This window comes from Squalius cephalus, assembly GCF_949319135.1.
Source record: "Squalius cephalus genome assembly, chromosome: 8".
NCBI classification, from domain to species: Eukaryota; Metazoa; Chordata; class Actinopteri; order Cypriniformes; family Leuciscidae; genus Squalius; species Squalius cephalus.
This window is the reverse complement of record NC_137129.1, coordinates 24,655,319-24,667,228: the sequence shown is the minus strand read 5'-3', so window position 1 is coordinate 24,667,228 and position 11,910 is coordinate 24,655,319. Positions and strand designations below refer to the sequence as shown.

At 41.6% G+C, this 11,910-nt stretch overlaps 1 protein-coding gene across 1 annotated transcript; it reads left to right on the top strand.

Moving 5' to 3' along the window:
- Positions 1-4,596: 4,596 nt before the first annotated feature.
- Positions 4,597-7,407, top strand: LOC307163562 (uncharacterized protein). Its single transcript, XM_079879656.1, has 5 exons — positions 4,597-4,756; positions 4,847-4,939; positions 5,154-5,219; positions 5,689-5,754; positions 5,843-7,407. Exons 1-5 carry the CDS (start codon positions 4,657-4,659, stop codon positions 5,944-5,946), a joined length of 429 nt encoding a protein of 142 aa, XP_079735782.1. The 5' UTR covers positions 4,597-4,656; the 3' UTR covers positions 5,947-7,407.
- The last annotated feature ends 4,503 nt before the right edge of the window (positions 7,408-11,910 follow it).

Sequence of the window (11,910 nt, the reverse complement as noted above, 5' to 3'; positions counted from 1 at the left end):
ACCAAATTTCATGTTCCCCGGTGTTTCGGTGTCCCTGGTATCGTTGACGAAAAATTTACGGGGGCCCCAGCGCGGGGGGGGGGAGTGGCCCCCGGGGACCAAACGAAATTTTTCCGTAAAAGTCTAGTAGACCAACATACCATAAAAATGTCCCCCCCCAGGGGGGAAGTGGCCCCCGGGGACCAAACGAAATTTTTCCGTAAAAGTCTAGTAGACCAACATACCATAAAAATTTCTTCATCCTCGGTGCCACGGTTCAGGTAGTTATTTAGGAAAAACTGCCTTTTTTTGGGTTTGGGGGGGCCCAGCGCGGGGGGGGAGTGGCCCCCGGGGACCAAACAAAATTTTTCCGTAGAAGTCTAGTGGGGCTACATGCCCACCAAATTTCATGTTCCCCGGTGCTTCGGTGTCCCTGGTATCGTTGACGAAAAATTTACGGGGGCCCCAGCGCGGGGGGGGGAGTGGCCCCCGGGGACCAAACGAAATTTTTCCGTAAAAGTCTAGTAGACCAACATACCATAAAAATGTCTTCATCCTCGGTGCCACGGTTCAGGTAGTTATTTAGGAAAAACTGCATTTTTTTGGGTTTGGGGGGGCCCAGCGCGGGGGGGGAGTGGCCCCCAGGGACCAAACGAAATTGTTCCGTAGAAGTCTAGTGGGGCTACATGCCCACCAAATTTCATGTTCCCCGGTGTTTCGGTGTCCCTGGTATCGTTGACGAAAAATTTACGGGGGCCCCAGCGCGGGGGGGGGGAAGTGGCCCCCGGGGACCAAACGAAATTTTTCCGTAAAAGTCTAGTAGACCAACATACCATAAAAATTTCTTCATCCTCGGTGCCACGGTTCAGGTAGTTATTTAGGAAAAACTGCATTTTTTTGGGTTTGGGGGGGCCCAGCGCGGGGGGGGGGGGGAGTGGCCCCCGAGGACCAAACGAAATTTTTCCTTAGAAGTCTAGTGGGGCTACATGCCCACCAAATTTCATGTTCCCCGGTGCTTCGGTGTCCCTGGTATCGTTGACGAAAAATTTACGGGGGCCCCAGAGCGGCTGGGGGAGTGGCCCCCGGGGACCAAACGAAATTTTTTCGTAAAAGTCTAGTAGACCAACATACCATAAAAATTTCTTCATCCTCGGTGCCACGGTTCAGGTAGTTATTTAGGAAAAACTGCATTTTTTTGGGTTTGGGGGGGCCCAGCGCGGGGGGGGAGTGGCCCCCGGGGACCAAACGAAATTTTTCCTTAGAAGTCTAGTGGGGCTACATGCCCACCAAATTTCATGTTCCCCGGTGCTTCGGTGTCCCTGGTATCGTTGACGAAAAATTCAGTAAGGTGACGGGAAAAAAAAAAAAAAAAAACTTTGACAATCCCTATATGACCGCTTTCGCTAGCTACGCTAGCGGCGGTCATAATAATTAACAAGCGCTGTAAAACAACAGTAAGCAAGAATGCTGCACTGGTGGAATAGCATAAACTATCATTGCTCTTTGGATAAAAAGATGAAGTACGCCTACTCTTAGACACTCATATTAAAGATAAAAAGCCTTATTTCACCACGCTATATGATTCGTTTTTTAACAACAACTTCTATCTGCGGAACTATAGCTGTTTTATGTTAAAAGCTTCAACGTCACTTCCCATTTACCAAAACTCAAAGTGACTGACATTCATCCTCTTATTAACATAACAAGCAACTTTACCCAGACATCAGATGCAACACTACATCATTAAGAATGTAAAGTGTAGATCTACAAAAGTGTAGTTTAAAGTACTTTAGGATACACACTTTCTTTAGGATACACAACAATTGTCCAAAGAAGACTTCTTAAACAATTATCAAATACAGTAATCAGTGAGAGTGGCTAAGGTTGTCCTCTCAAACAAAAAAAAAATTGTAAAAGATTTATGTGTTTCATATAATGTTTTACTAATACAGAAGTTCTTTTTGGCCTGTTAGGGTTTGGAAACAACAATTAAGGCATTGAAAAGACAGCAACAAAAAGCTCGTAGAAAATCAAAAAAGATCATTTTGGCTCTTCAGAAAAAAAATGAAAACACTTCTGATAGTGAACACTCCTCCAGAGAACTTGAATCAGACTACTCATCAGACGACTCAGGAAATATGCTGAATGTTGTGGAGCAGCATCTAAATGAAGACTTGCAAGAACAGTATGATTCAGAATCACAACAGAATACCATAATTAATATGCAAGATCAAGTGCTATGGTATGAAATTGATAGACTAAATGATTCCATGGATGTTACCAGTGAAACTAACTCAGAGCTAGCTTTGTCTCTGGAGAAAAAGCTGTCTGAGTGGGCAATGAAATTCAACATCTCCATGACCTCTCTCACTCATTTGCTTAAGATTTTGAAGGAACATGACATTGATGTTCCAGCAGACGGACGAACACTATTGAAAACACCTCGTTCTGGCAGTTTGAGAATAACTGAAAAATCAGGTACATTTTAACTTTGAAAATGTCCATGCACTCATTTGGCAATATTATTCAGAAATTTCACTGAACTGTAAAATCTTGTTTTTGATAGGTGGCAAATACACATATTTTGGATTAAAGGAAGGTCTTACGCATACTCTGTCTGAGCAAGACACTTCAAAATACGACCACTTTGAGATTTCTTTGAATATTGATGGCCTACCCATTTTCAAGTCCAAAAACCTCACAATGTGGCCACTTCAGTGTGCTGTCATCAACATTGATGAAGTGAAAAACAGTCCTTTTGTTGTTGCTCTGTTTTCTGGAGCAAAGAAACCAAATGATTTGGAGTTTTTGAGGGATTTTATGGAGGAGCTGCAAGAACTGATGGAAACAGGCTTTAAAGGGAAGAGAATTGTCCTCAAAAACATCATATGTGATGCACCAGCACGAGCCCTCATCAAAGGAATAGTTCAGTTTAATGGCCGCTATGGCTGTGACTTTTGTGATGTAAAGGGAGTTCATGAGAGCAAAATGCTTTTTTTGTATAAAGGAAATCTCAGAACCAATGAGTCATTTAGACAGAAGACAAATCCTGAACATCACAAAACAGATAGCATTCTTTTGAATCTGGACATTGATATGATCAGGCAGTTCCCAATAGATCCCATGCATTGTGTAGATCTAGGAGTGACTAAGCGAATGTTGATGCTGTGGAAAGAAGGACCTTTGGCCCATAGATTATCAGCTGGACATCTTAGCACCATTACTTATTTTCATCAAGCTGTCCGACATCACATACCTCCTGAATTCAATAGGAAACCCAGGGGGTTAGATGAACTGAAGCACTGGAAAGCAACTGAATTCCGAACATTTTTGCTTTATACTGGACCAGTGATTTTGAAATATGTTCTCGATAAGGAGAAGTATATTCACTTCCTTTCACTTAGTATTGGAATGCGCATCTTGTACACTTACAGTGAAAACCTAATGGAGCATCGTGATTATGCAGATGAGCTGTTAACATATTTTGTTGAAAAAGGTAGCAGCCTGTATAGCATGAGTTTCATCTCATATAATGTGCATTGCTTGCTACATCTCACTGATGTTGCAAATTACAACAGATCATTACACTATTGTTCAGCATACAAGTTTGAGAACAATATGGGTCAAATCAAGAGGTTTATCCGCGGTTCAAGTGATCCACTGATTCAAGTAGCTAACAGATTGGCAGAGAGGCAAGCAATATCAAGTTCTAAGAAATCAAATGTTAACTCTGGTACGCCAAAGACAAAAGAATGTTACAGAATGACCAATGATAGCTACTGCCTTATACATGGAGTTCAAGAAAATCTGATTTTTTGTGAGGTTTTTTGCAGAATGGAACCTTTGTACACTAAGCCATGTGACTCCAGAATAATTGGCATATTCAAAGGATTTCGGAATCACACTAAAATGTTACATACTGACACCACTCAACTGAGACATAAAGCAATCATGATACCTTTGTCATTGATTGATAAAGATGAATACAATGCGGTAGCGCTTATACCGCTCATGCATTCAGTTTGATTAGTTAGTCAAGTAAGTCAGTAAGGCAGGGTTTTTGCCTTTTTTATTGCATGTTATCCTGATTTTGATCCAAAGACTATGAATAGTGTGTGTGTGTGTGTGTGTGTGTGTGTGTGTGTGTGTGTGTGTGCGCGTGCGTGCGTCTTTCAGTATCGAATTTGTTTATTCGGTGATGGACAGACATCTGTTGTACCAATCAGTTGGATTTTTGATGACAATGGAACATTGAAGTGTCGATGGACATCATAACTGGAAGGTTTATGACATTGTGAAGATCGTTGGACCATCAATTGGTAAGAAATTGCAATAATGGTGCATTTGAATTGAAAATGAATGTGATGCTGAAATGTGGGTATAAGAACACAAATTCAAGTTGTTGTGCCTAATATAAGACAATCACAATTTTAGTTTTACATAAGTATTTAACATTTCTGGAAGATTTTTTTCTCAATATTATGATAGGTGGTCTTATAAATTTGCTAATCATTATATATTTATGTATTCTATGATGAATAAATAGTTGACTGAATTTCCATTATACACATAGTATACATAAATGTACCACTTACAGGAGACTATGATCAAGCAAATCAATACATCTCAGATTACACAACGGGGGTCTCAGCAGCAGAGGACTCAATTACTTATTCAATGACAGACCCTGCAGTTGTGGAATTACCTGAGAAGAGAAAAAGGAAAAATAAGCTCTGTGATGAAAGTGACATCAATTCAGAGACATCTTCCTGTGAAGGTCTGTATATATTGAAATGATTGGTATGCAGAAAACATAGCCACAGAGCCATAACTCTGTGATCAATCTTTATTTGTATGTACTAAACAGATGATATGAACTTGAAGCAGTCAGGAAATGAAGTGAAGCAATCTGGTCTGAAGTCAAGAAATGTCCCACTGCCCAAACCTCCTATATACCATGGTTAGCCTGTTTTAACTTTGATGTAGAACTTTGAACTTGCTAAAGCACTTTTATGTTTTTTCAATCCATTTTTTATTAGTTTGTTTTTTTCTTCTTTTGAACATTAGTCAATATTCAGCTCATTCAGAAAGTTCAGTGTGACAGTGTTTTAACTTTTTAACTAAACTTTTATTTAATAAAAAATATTTTTCTTCTGCATGATCTATCTTTAAAGATACTCTTCAGAGAAGTGGGAAAAAAGATGAGGATGATCCCAAGCCCACAAGCTCTGATGTCTCAGGTGATTTAAACATATACACACATATACAAAAGATAAATTCATGTATTAATGGTGTGTATAATGTGTTACTATGCAGAGGTTTTTACACTTTATATTGCCAAAACCCACCATATATGATGAACCTTTAGCTAAGGAGTAATGTTGGACATGTAAACCTGAAGATAAACATTTTTAGTTCAAATTTATTAGTTTTATAGAAGCTTTACAAAGAATTCTGTTTTACAAAGAAATACAAATCCCATACTACAGATAAAAAACAAATATAAACACTTAAATGTCTCTATCAAGAACTTAAAAATGTGACTGTAACAATGTTTGAATATATTAATGTTTATGTTTTTTATGAATTTTATGAAGACCCTTACAACCCTCTGGAGGCCTGTTGTGGGTCCCCTGACCCCGGTTAGAAAACCCATGCATTCATGTATTGATGTACATTAAGCCACTTACTTCTATATCTTCCTCTCAGAATTTCATGATCTTCAACAACATCACATGACTTATAAAGAAATTACAGTGCAAACCAGGATACCAGGTGTGTATACATTGTTTATTCATTGTGTATACAAGGTTTGTTATGGCAAAAGATTAGGTGATCATACTAATTTTAATGTGATAAACAGATGATGTGCATTTAAAGAAGTCAAGAAATGCAATGAAGCGAGTTGGTCTGAAGACAAAGAATGTTCATGTAGCACCCTCAAGGATCAACGAACGCACGATGTAGAGTCATAAAACAGGGTTTATTCTGGTCTTGACAACCCGTGAGAACTGCTCACAAAAGAAAACAACAAAAAAAACAAGATATCAGAGCTTGTTCTTATCCAATGTTACAACTTCGTTGATAAGACATTAATCACAGAAAAAACATTTAAAGAACACAAACCTCGTGAGCTGACATCCCAGAGGGGGCTAAATAATCCTTTATCTTCTTCTCTATCTTCTTTCTCTCTTATTTCTTAATTTTATCTCAAATTTTCACGTTTCTTTCATTCTTAGTGGAGCTAACCGGCAGCTACAGCCTGCAGATAGCATGTGTCTCAGCAAAATGGGCTCAGGCAGAAACCCAAACATAAAACAATTGTACCTGCTATAATCTACCAGTAGATGGCGCAAAAAGAGCATGCCTGGACACAGCTCAATGGGACATTAAATGCTAATACTGTTACACTCCCACCAATCACTTGTGATTTTTAAAGAACAAATTATCAACTATGACTAATGAATAGCTTATGAATTAAAGAATATGAACTATATTTTAGGCAGAGCGAGGTTGAGAATCATCTTCCGCCTCCATCAGAACGACTGTCTTCTGAATGGGCCTTTCCAGATGAACGGGTTTGGAGGTACGTTTTCCTTCTTCGTCCAGGTTTTGATCACTCATTAACAATTTCACCTTCCTCACTATTCCATCCTTTCCAGGGTAGACTTCAGTGATCTTCGCCAATTTCCACTGGCTGCGTGGAGTTATCTCATCCTTCAGGAGAACAACATCATCGACCTTAGCATTTCTATGCTCCTTGGTCCACTTCTGTCTACCTTGAAGGTTTAACAAATACTCTTTTTTCCACCTTGTCCAGAAAGTGTTGGCGAGGAGTTGAACAAGACGCCACCTCTTACGGAGATAAAGATCTTCCTTTACAAACCTTCCTGGAGGTGGGGAGATGATTGTTGACTTCATGGTCAGTATGTGGTTTGGCGTTAAAGGTTCTGGGTTTGATGGATCACACAGTTGGTCAGTAGTCAATGGCCTGCTATTGATGACTGCCATAACCTCATACAGGAATGTCCTTAGAGAAGAGCTGTCGAGTTGTTTGCTTGATTGATCCAGGATTGACGTGAGTACACTTCTTATGGTGCGGATTTGTCTTTGCCAGACACCACCCATGTGACTTGACGCTGGGGTGTTCATGAGAAACTCGCAGTCCAGTTTTTCCAGCTTTGCTTGATCCATTTCCTTGAATGCTTCAGCAAACTCATTTCTGGTGCCGACAAAGTTCGTGCCTTGATCACATCTTATCTGCCGAACTGTACCTCTGATGGCTATGAATGCACGTAAAGAGTTGATGAGGGAATCCGTTGATAGATCATCAAGCATCTCAAGATGTACTGCTCTGGAGCACATGCAGGTGATTAACAATCCATAACGCTTTAACTCCTTGCGGCCATCCTTGATGTAAAAAGGACCGAAGCAATCCATCCCACAGTAGGTGAATGGTGGTGTAGTTTCCATCCTATCCTCCGGGAGGTCTGCCATCTTCTGCTGCTCTGTGCACCTTCTGAATTTTCTGCATTTTACACATTTATAGATGTAAGATGAAACAATCTTACTGCATCCAAGTATCCAGTATCCGTTAGCTCGCAGCTCGTTCATCGTGATTCCTCTTCCTTGATGGTATGTCTTCTCGTGATAATGTTTGACGAGTAATGTAGACACATGACTGTTTCTTGGCAGGATCACAGGATGTCTGACATTAGGATGCAAAGCAGCATGTGTTAAGCGTCCGCCTACCCGAAGAATGCCTTGGTTGTCGAGAAATGGACATAACTTGCTGACCCTGTTTTTGGTCTGCATCACCTCATGATGTTGTAAGGTTTTTATCTCCTGAGTAAACGCTGCTGCTTGGACCATCTTTATTATGGTTACCTCTGCTTCTTTTCTCTCTTGTAGGTTAACAATGTTACATGACTTCTTGTGATCCTTTGATTCTTTAACATAGCGCTTGAGTCTGGCCACAGCTTTAATCATTCTCAACCAGTCGGAAAACTTCTGAAGCCGATCTAACAGTGACCTTTGTTCTTCTGCTTGTATCGTGTGGACTTGAACTTTCCTGACCTCTGGGTCACTGTTTGATAACTCTCCCACCTTGAGTACACTACTGGTTATGACCTTCTGCCAGAGAAGATCTGGGCCCTTGAACCAGTTTGAAGCTACAAGTTGTTCTGCTGTAAGGCCTCTTGAGGCGTGGTCTGCCGGATTGTCTTTGGAAGTTACATACCACCATTGTGTTGACTCTGTACTTTGTTTGATGCGTTCGACACGGTTTGCGACAAACACGTGAAACCTTCTGGCCTCATTACTGATATAGCCAAGCACCACTTTAGAGTCAGTCCAGTACCTTTCTTCTGATATTTCTATTCCCAATTCCTTTTTTAGCATGTCACCGGTGCGAACAGCAACAACGGCCGCTGACAACTCTAGACGTGGTATAGTTGTGACTTTGGATGGTGGAACTCTCGATCTTCCCATCACCAAGGTGCAGTAAACTTCACCAGATGTGTTTACTGCTCTCAGGTAGGTGCACATGCCATATCCAGATGCACTTGCATCGGAAAAATGATGCAGTTCGTAGTGTTGTGCCTTGAAGTTTGAAGGAATGTAGCATCTGGAAATCTTTACATCTGCCAGGTTTCCCAGGTCCCGCAGCCAAGACTCCCACTTAGGTCGAAGACTGTCAGGTAAGCTATCATCCCAGCTGAGCTTATCTCTGCACATTTGTTGCAAGATTTGCTTTCCTAGCAAAATGAAAGGCGACACAAACCCAAATGGATCGAACACAGAGGCGACTGTGGATAATACTCCTCTTCGGGTGAGTGGATTTTCCTTAACAACCACTCGGAACTGGAATTGGTCTGATTCCACACACCATTGTACGCCAAGTGCTCTCTCCATATGCACTTCACCAAGTGCCATATCTAGATCTTTGGCAACTACAGCACATTCTTCCTTTGGAAGCGAAGCTAGAACTTGGGTGCTGTTTGAGATGAACTTATGCAGCCGAAGGTTGCCCGTCCTGCAGAGCTTGCGTGCTTCATTGACCAGCTGAATTGCTTGATCTTCAGTGTCGACACTTCCTAGTCCATCATCGACATAGAAGTTAGTTTTGATGAACTTGATGGTTTCTTCATCAAAACTTCCTTCTCCTTCAGCTGCGAGGTGTTTGAGGCCATAGTTTGCGCAACCTGGAGAGGACGCTGCGCCGAATAAGTGTACTTTCATTCGGTAGACAGTGAATGGAGTTTCTAGGTCTCCGTTCTCCCACCACAAGAACCGCAGGTAATCTTGATCGCAAGCATTCACATGAAACTGGTGGAACATGCGTTCAATATCACACATGAAAGCCACTGGGCCTCTTCGGAAGCGACACAAGACTCCAAGCAGGGTGTTTGTTAGCTCTGGACCAGTCAGGAGATGGTCATTTAGTGAGGTGCCTCTGAACTTGGCGGAGGCGTCAAAGACAACACGAATCTTTCCGGGTTTTTGGGGATGATACACCCCATGGTGTGGGATGTACCAAGCTGGTCTCTTGTCGATGTCTTGCTCTGGTACTCTTTCAGCATCCCCAAGGGCTATTATCTCATCCATGAACTTCTTGTAGTCCATGTAGTACTGCTTGTTCCTCTTGAGCTTTTTTCCTAAACATTTGAGGCGATGAATAGCACATGCCTTGTTATCTGGCAGGTTAGACCTTTCACTCTTGAATGGGAGTGGCATCTCAAAATGGCCATCCTCCTTGTGTCTAATGCCTTTCTTTATCGTTGCTAGAAATCTGAGATCTTCTTGAGAGATGTTTACATCTTCTGGGAACTTCTCAACAAAGTCAGATTCCAACATTTTCAGGACCTCTGTAGGGGAGATCATTTCCTTTATTTGAGTTCTGAAAACATAGTGAACCTTGTTGGTGATGTTTGAGGAGGTTTGAATATCCGGCACCACTTCCTTCACAATGACTTGATGACTTACTCCGAAAGGATCTCCATAATCGAGACATGGATTGCCATAACCCACAATACTCCATCCCAGATCAGTCCTTTGTGCAAACGGCTGATTTTCGTTTCCTGACACAACTTGACGAGGAACAAGTGCTTGGGGGCAGTTGTAGCCAATCAGTAGGCCAATATCACAGCTTTGTAGTGGAGCGATCTCCTCCGCAATGCATTCAAGATGAGGCCATGCCTTGGCTGTTCCAGGGGTTGGAATGTGATCTCGGTTTGCAGGTATGAAGTCCCTTGCATATGTTACTGGTAGGGAAATTGTCTTATTTGAATAAAATCCTCTTACTTGTAGACCTGAGAGCTTGCGACACGACACAACTGTGTTTCTTGATGACATGGTGGTAAGCCTTAGCTGAGCTGATTTACTTTTAATATGCAGAGCTTGTGCTGTTTCTTCGAGAATAAAAGTCGTGTCGCTCTGCGTATCAAGGAGCGCGTACACAAGAACTTCATGCTCTGGCTTGCCTTCAGCTGACACCCATACTGGAACAATGGAGGATGTGTGAGTGTCATCAACATTCTGTGCGACTCTGTTAGATGTTGCTTCGCTTGTTGTTGGTGTGACGGTATCGTCTTGTAAAGTGTCTGGGTTTCTTTGTCTTGTCCTGTCACTGCTGGTTTGATTTTTTCTTGTTCTTTCTTCTCTGGTACGGTTATCATGAAGACATGTTGGATGTTTTTTATCACATGTATCACAGGTGGCTCTGCTTTCACAATCCTTGGAGTGGTGACCAGACTTTAGACAGCCAAAGCATAACTTCTTGTCTTGAACAAAATTTAGTCTCTCATGAATACTCTCACTCATAAACTTCCAGCAGTTAAGTAGGCTGTGACCCAACTTCTCACAGTACGCACAACTAATACTGACAGATCTTTCATTTAAGTTAGTTGCCAGTACCTTTGCTCCATAGCCTTTGTTCTTTGGTGTTTTTGTACTTTCAATTTCAATTGGTTTCAGAGCGAAAAGAGATGTTATAGGGTTACAGGCAATTTTGGCTTCCCGTGAGATGAAGTCCACAAATTGGCTGAAGCTCGGGAAGGTGTGGTTTTCCTCTTGCACTTCCATAACCTTTCTATTCCATCTTGAAGTGAGCCAATCTGGGAGTTTTGCAAGCATTTTTTGGTTTTCATTGCAGTCATTGAACACTTCAAGCCCCTTCATTTGTAACATGGCTGTCTTGCAGCAGCAGAGGAAGTCAGCAAATGCCTGAAGTTCCATACTGTCTTTAGAGCTTATCTTTGGCCATGCATCGAGTTTGTCTCGATAGACTTTGGCTACGAGGAAGGGATTGCCATACCTCTCTTCGAGAACTGACCATGCTGCATAGTATGCTGATTCTGAGCCAAGCGGAAAGTAGCCTTCTATTGCCTTCTTTGCAGGCCCACTTACATACTTTCTCAGGTAATAAGTCTTCTCTTCAACTGGTATATTTTTCCTTTCGATCAGAGTTTGAAAGGAAATCTTCCAATCATTATATCTAATAGGATCGCCACTGAATATTGTTGGCTCTGGTACTGGAAGACGGCTTACACTAAGAGACTCTGCAAATGCTTTGACCAGATCTGTCGTGTTCACTTCTCGTTGAGGTGTCATAATTTGCGGTGAAGAACACTGTTTGCAATGTGAGTCATTGTTTTCAGACTTGACTTCATTGTTTTTGGCAGGACTGCAGTGAAGTAGGCTGTATATCTCTTCATCTGAACATTCACTTTGTTCATACACCTGCTGTCGAGCCTTTGCTGCATTTAGCTTTTTTATTGTCTCAAGTCGCTCTACTTCTCTGCGCTTAGCTTCTAGAGCTCTCTGTCTTTGTGCTATTTCCGCTTCTTGTCTTTTGATTTCCTTCATATGAGTTTCTTGTTCAAGCAGAACTTGCAGAGCAGCTTCATTTGCTGCAACATCAGCAGCTGCATC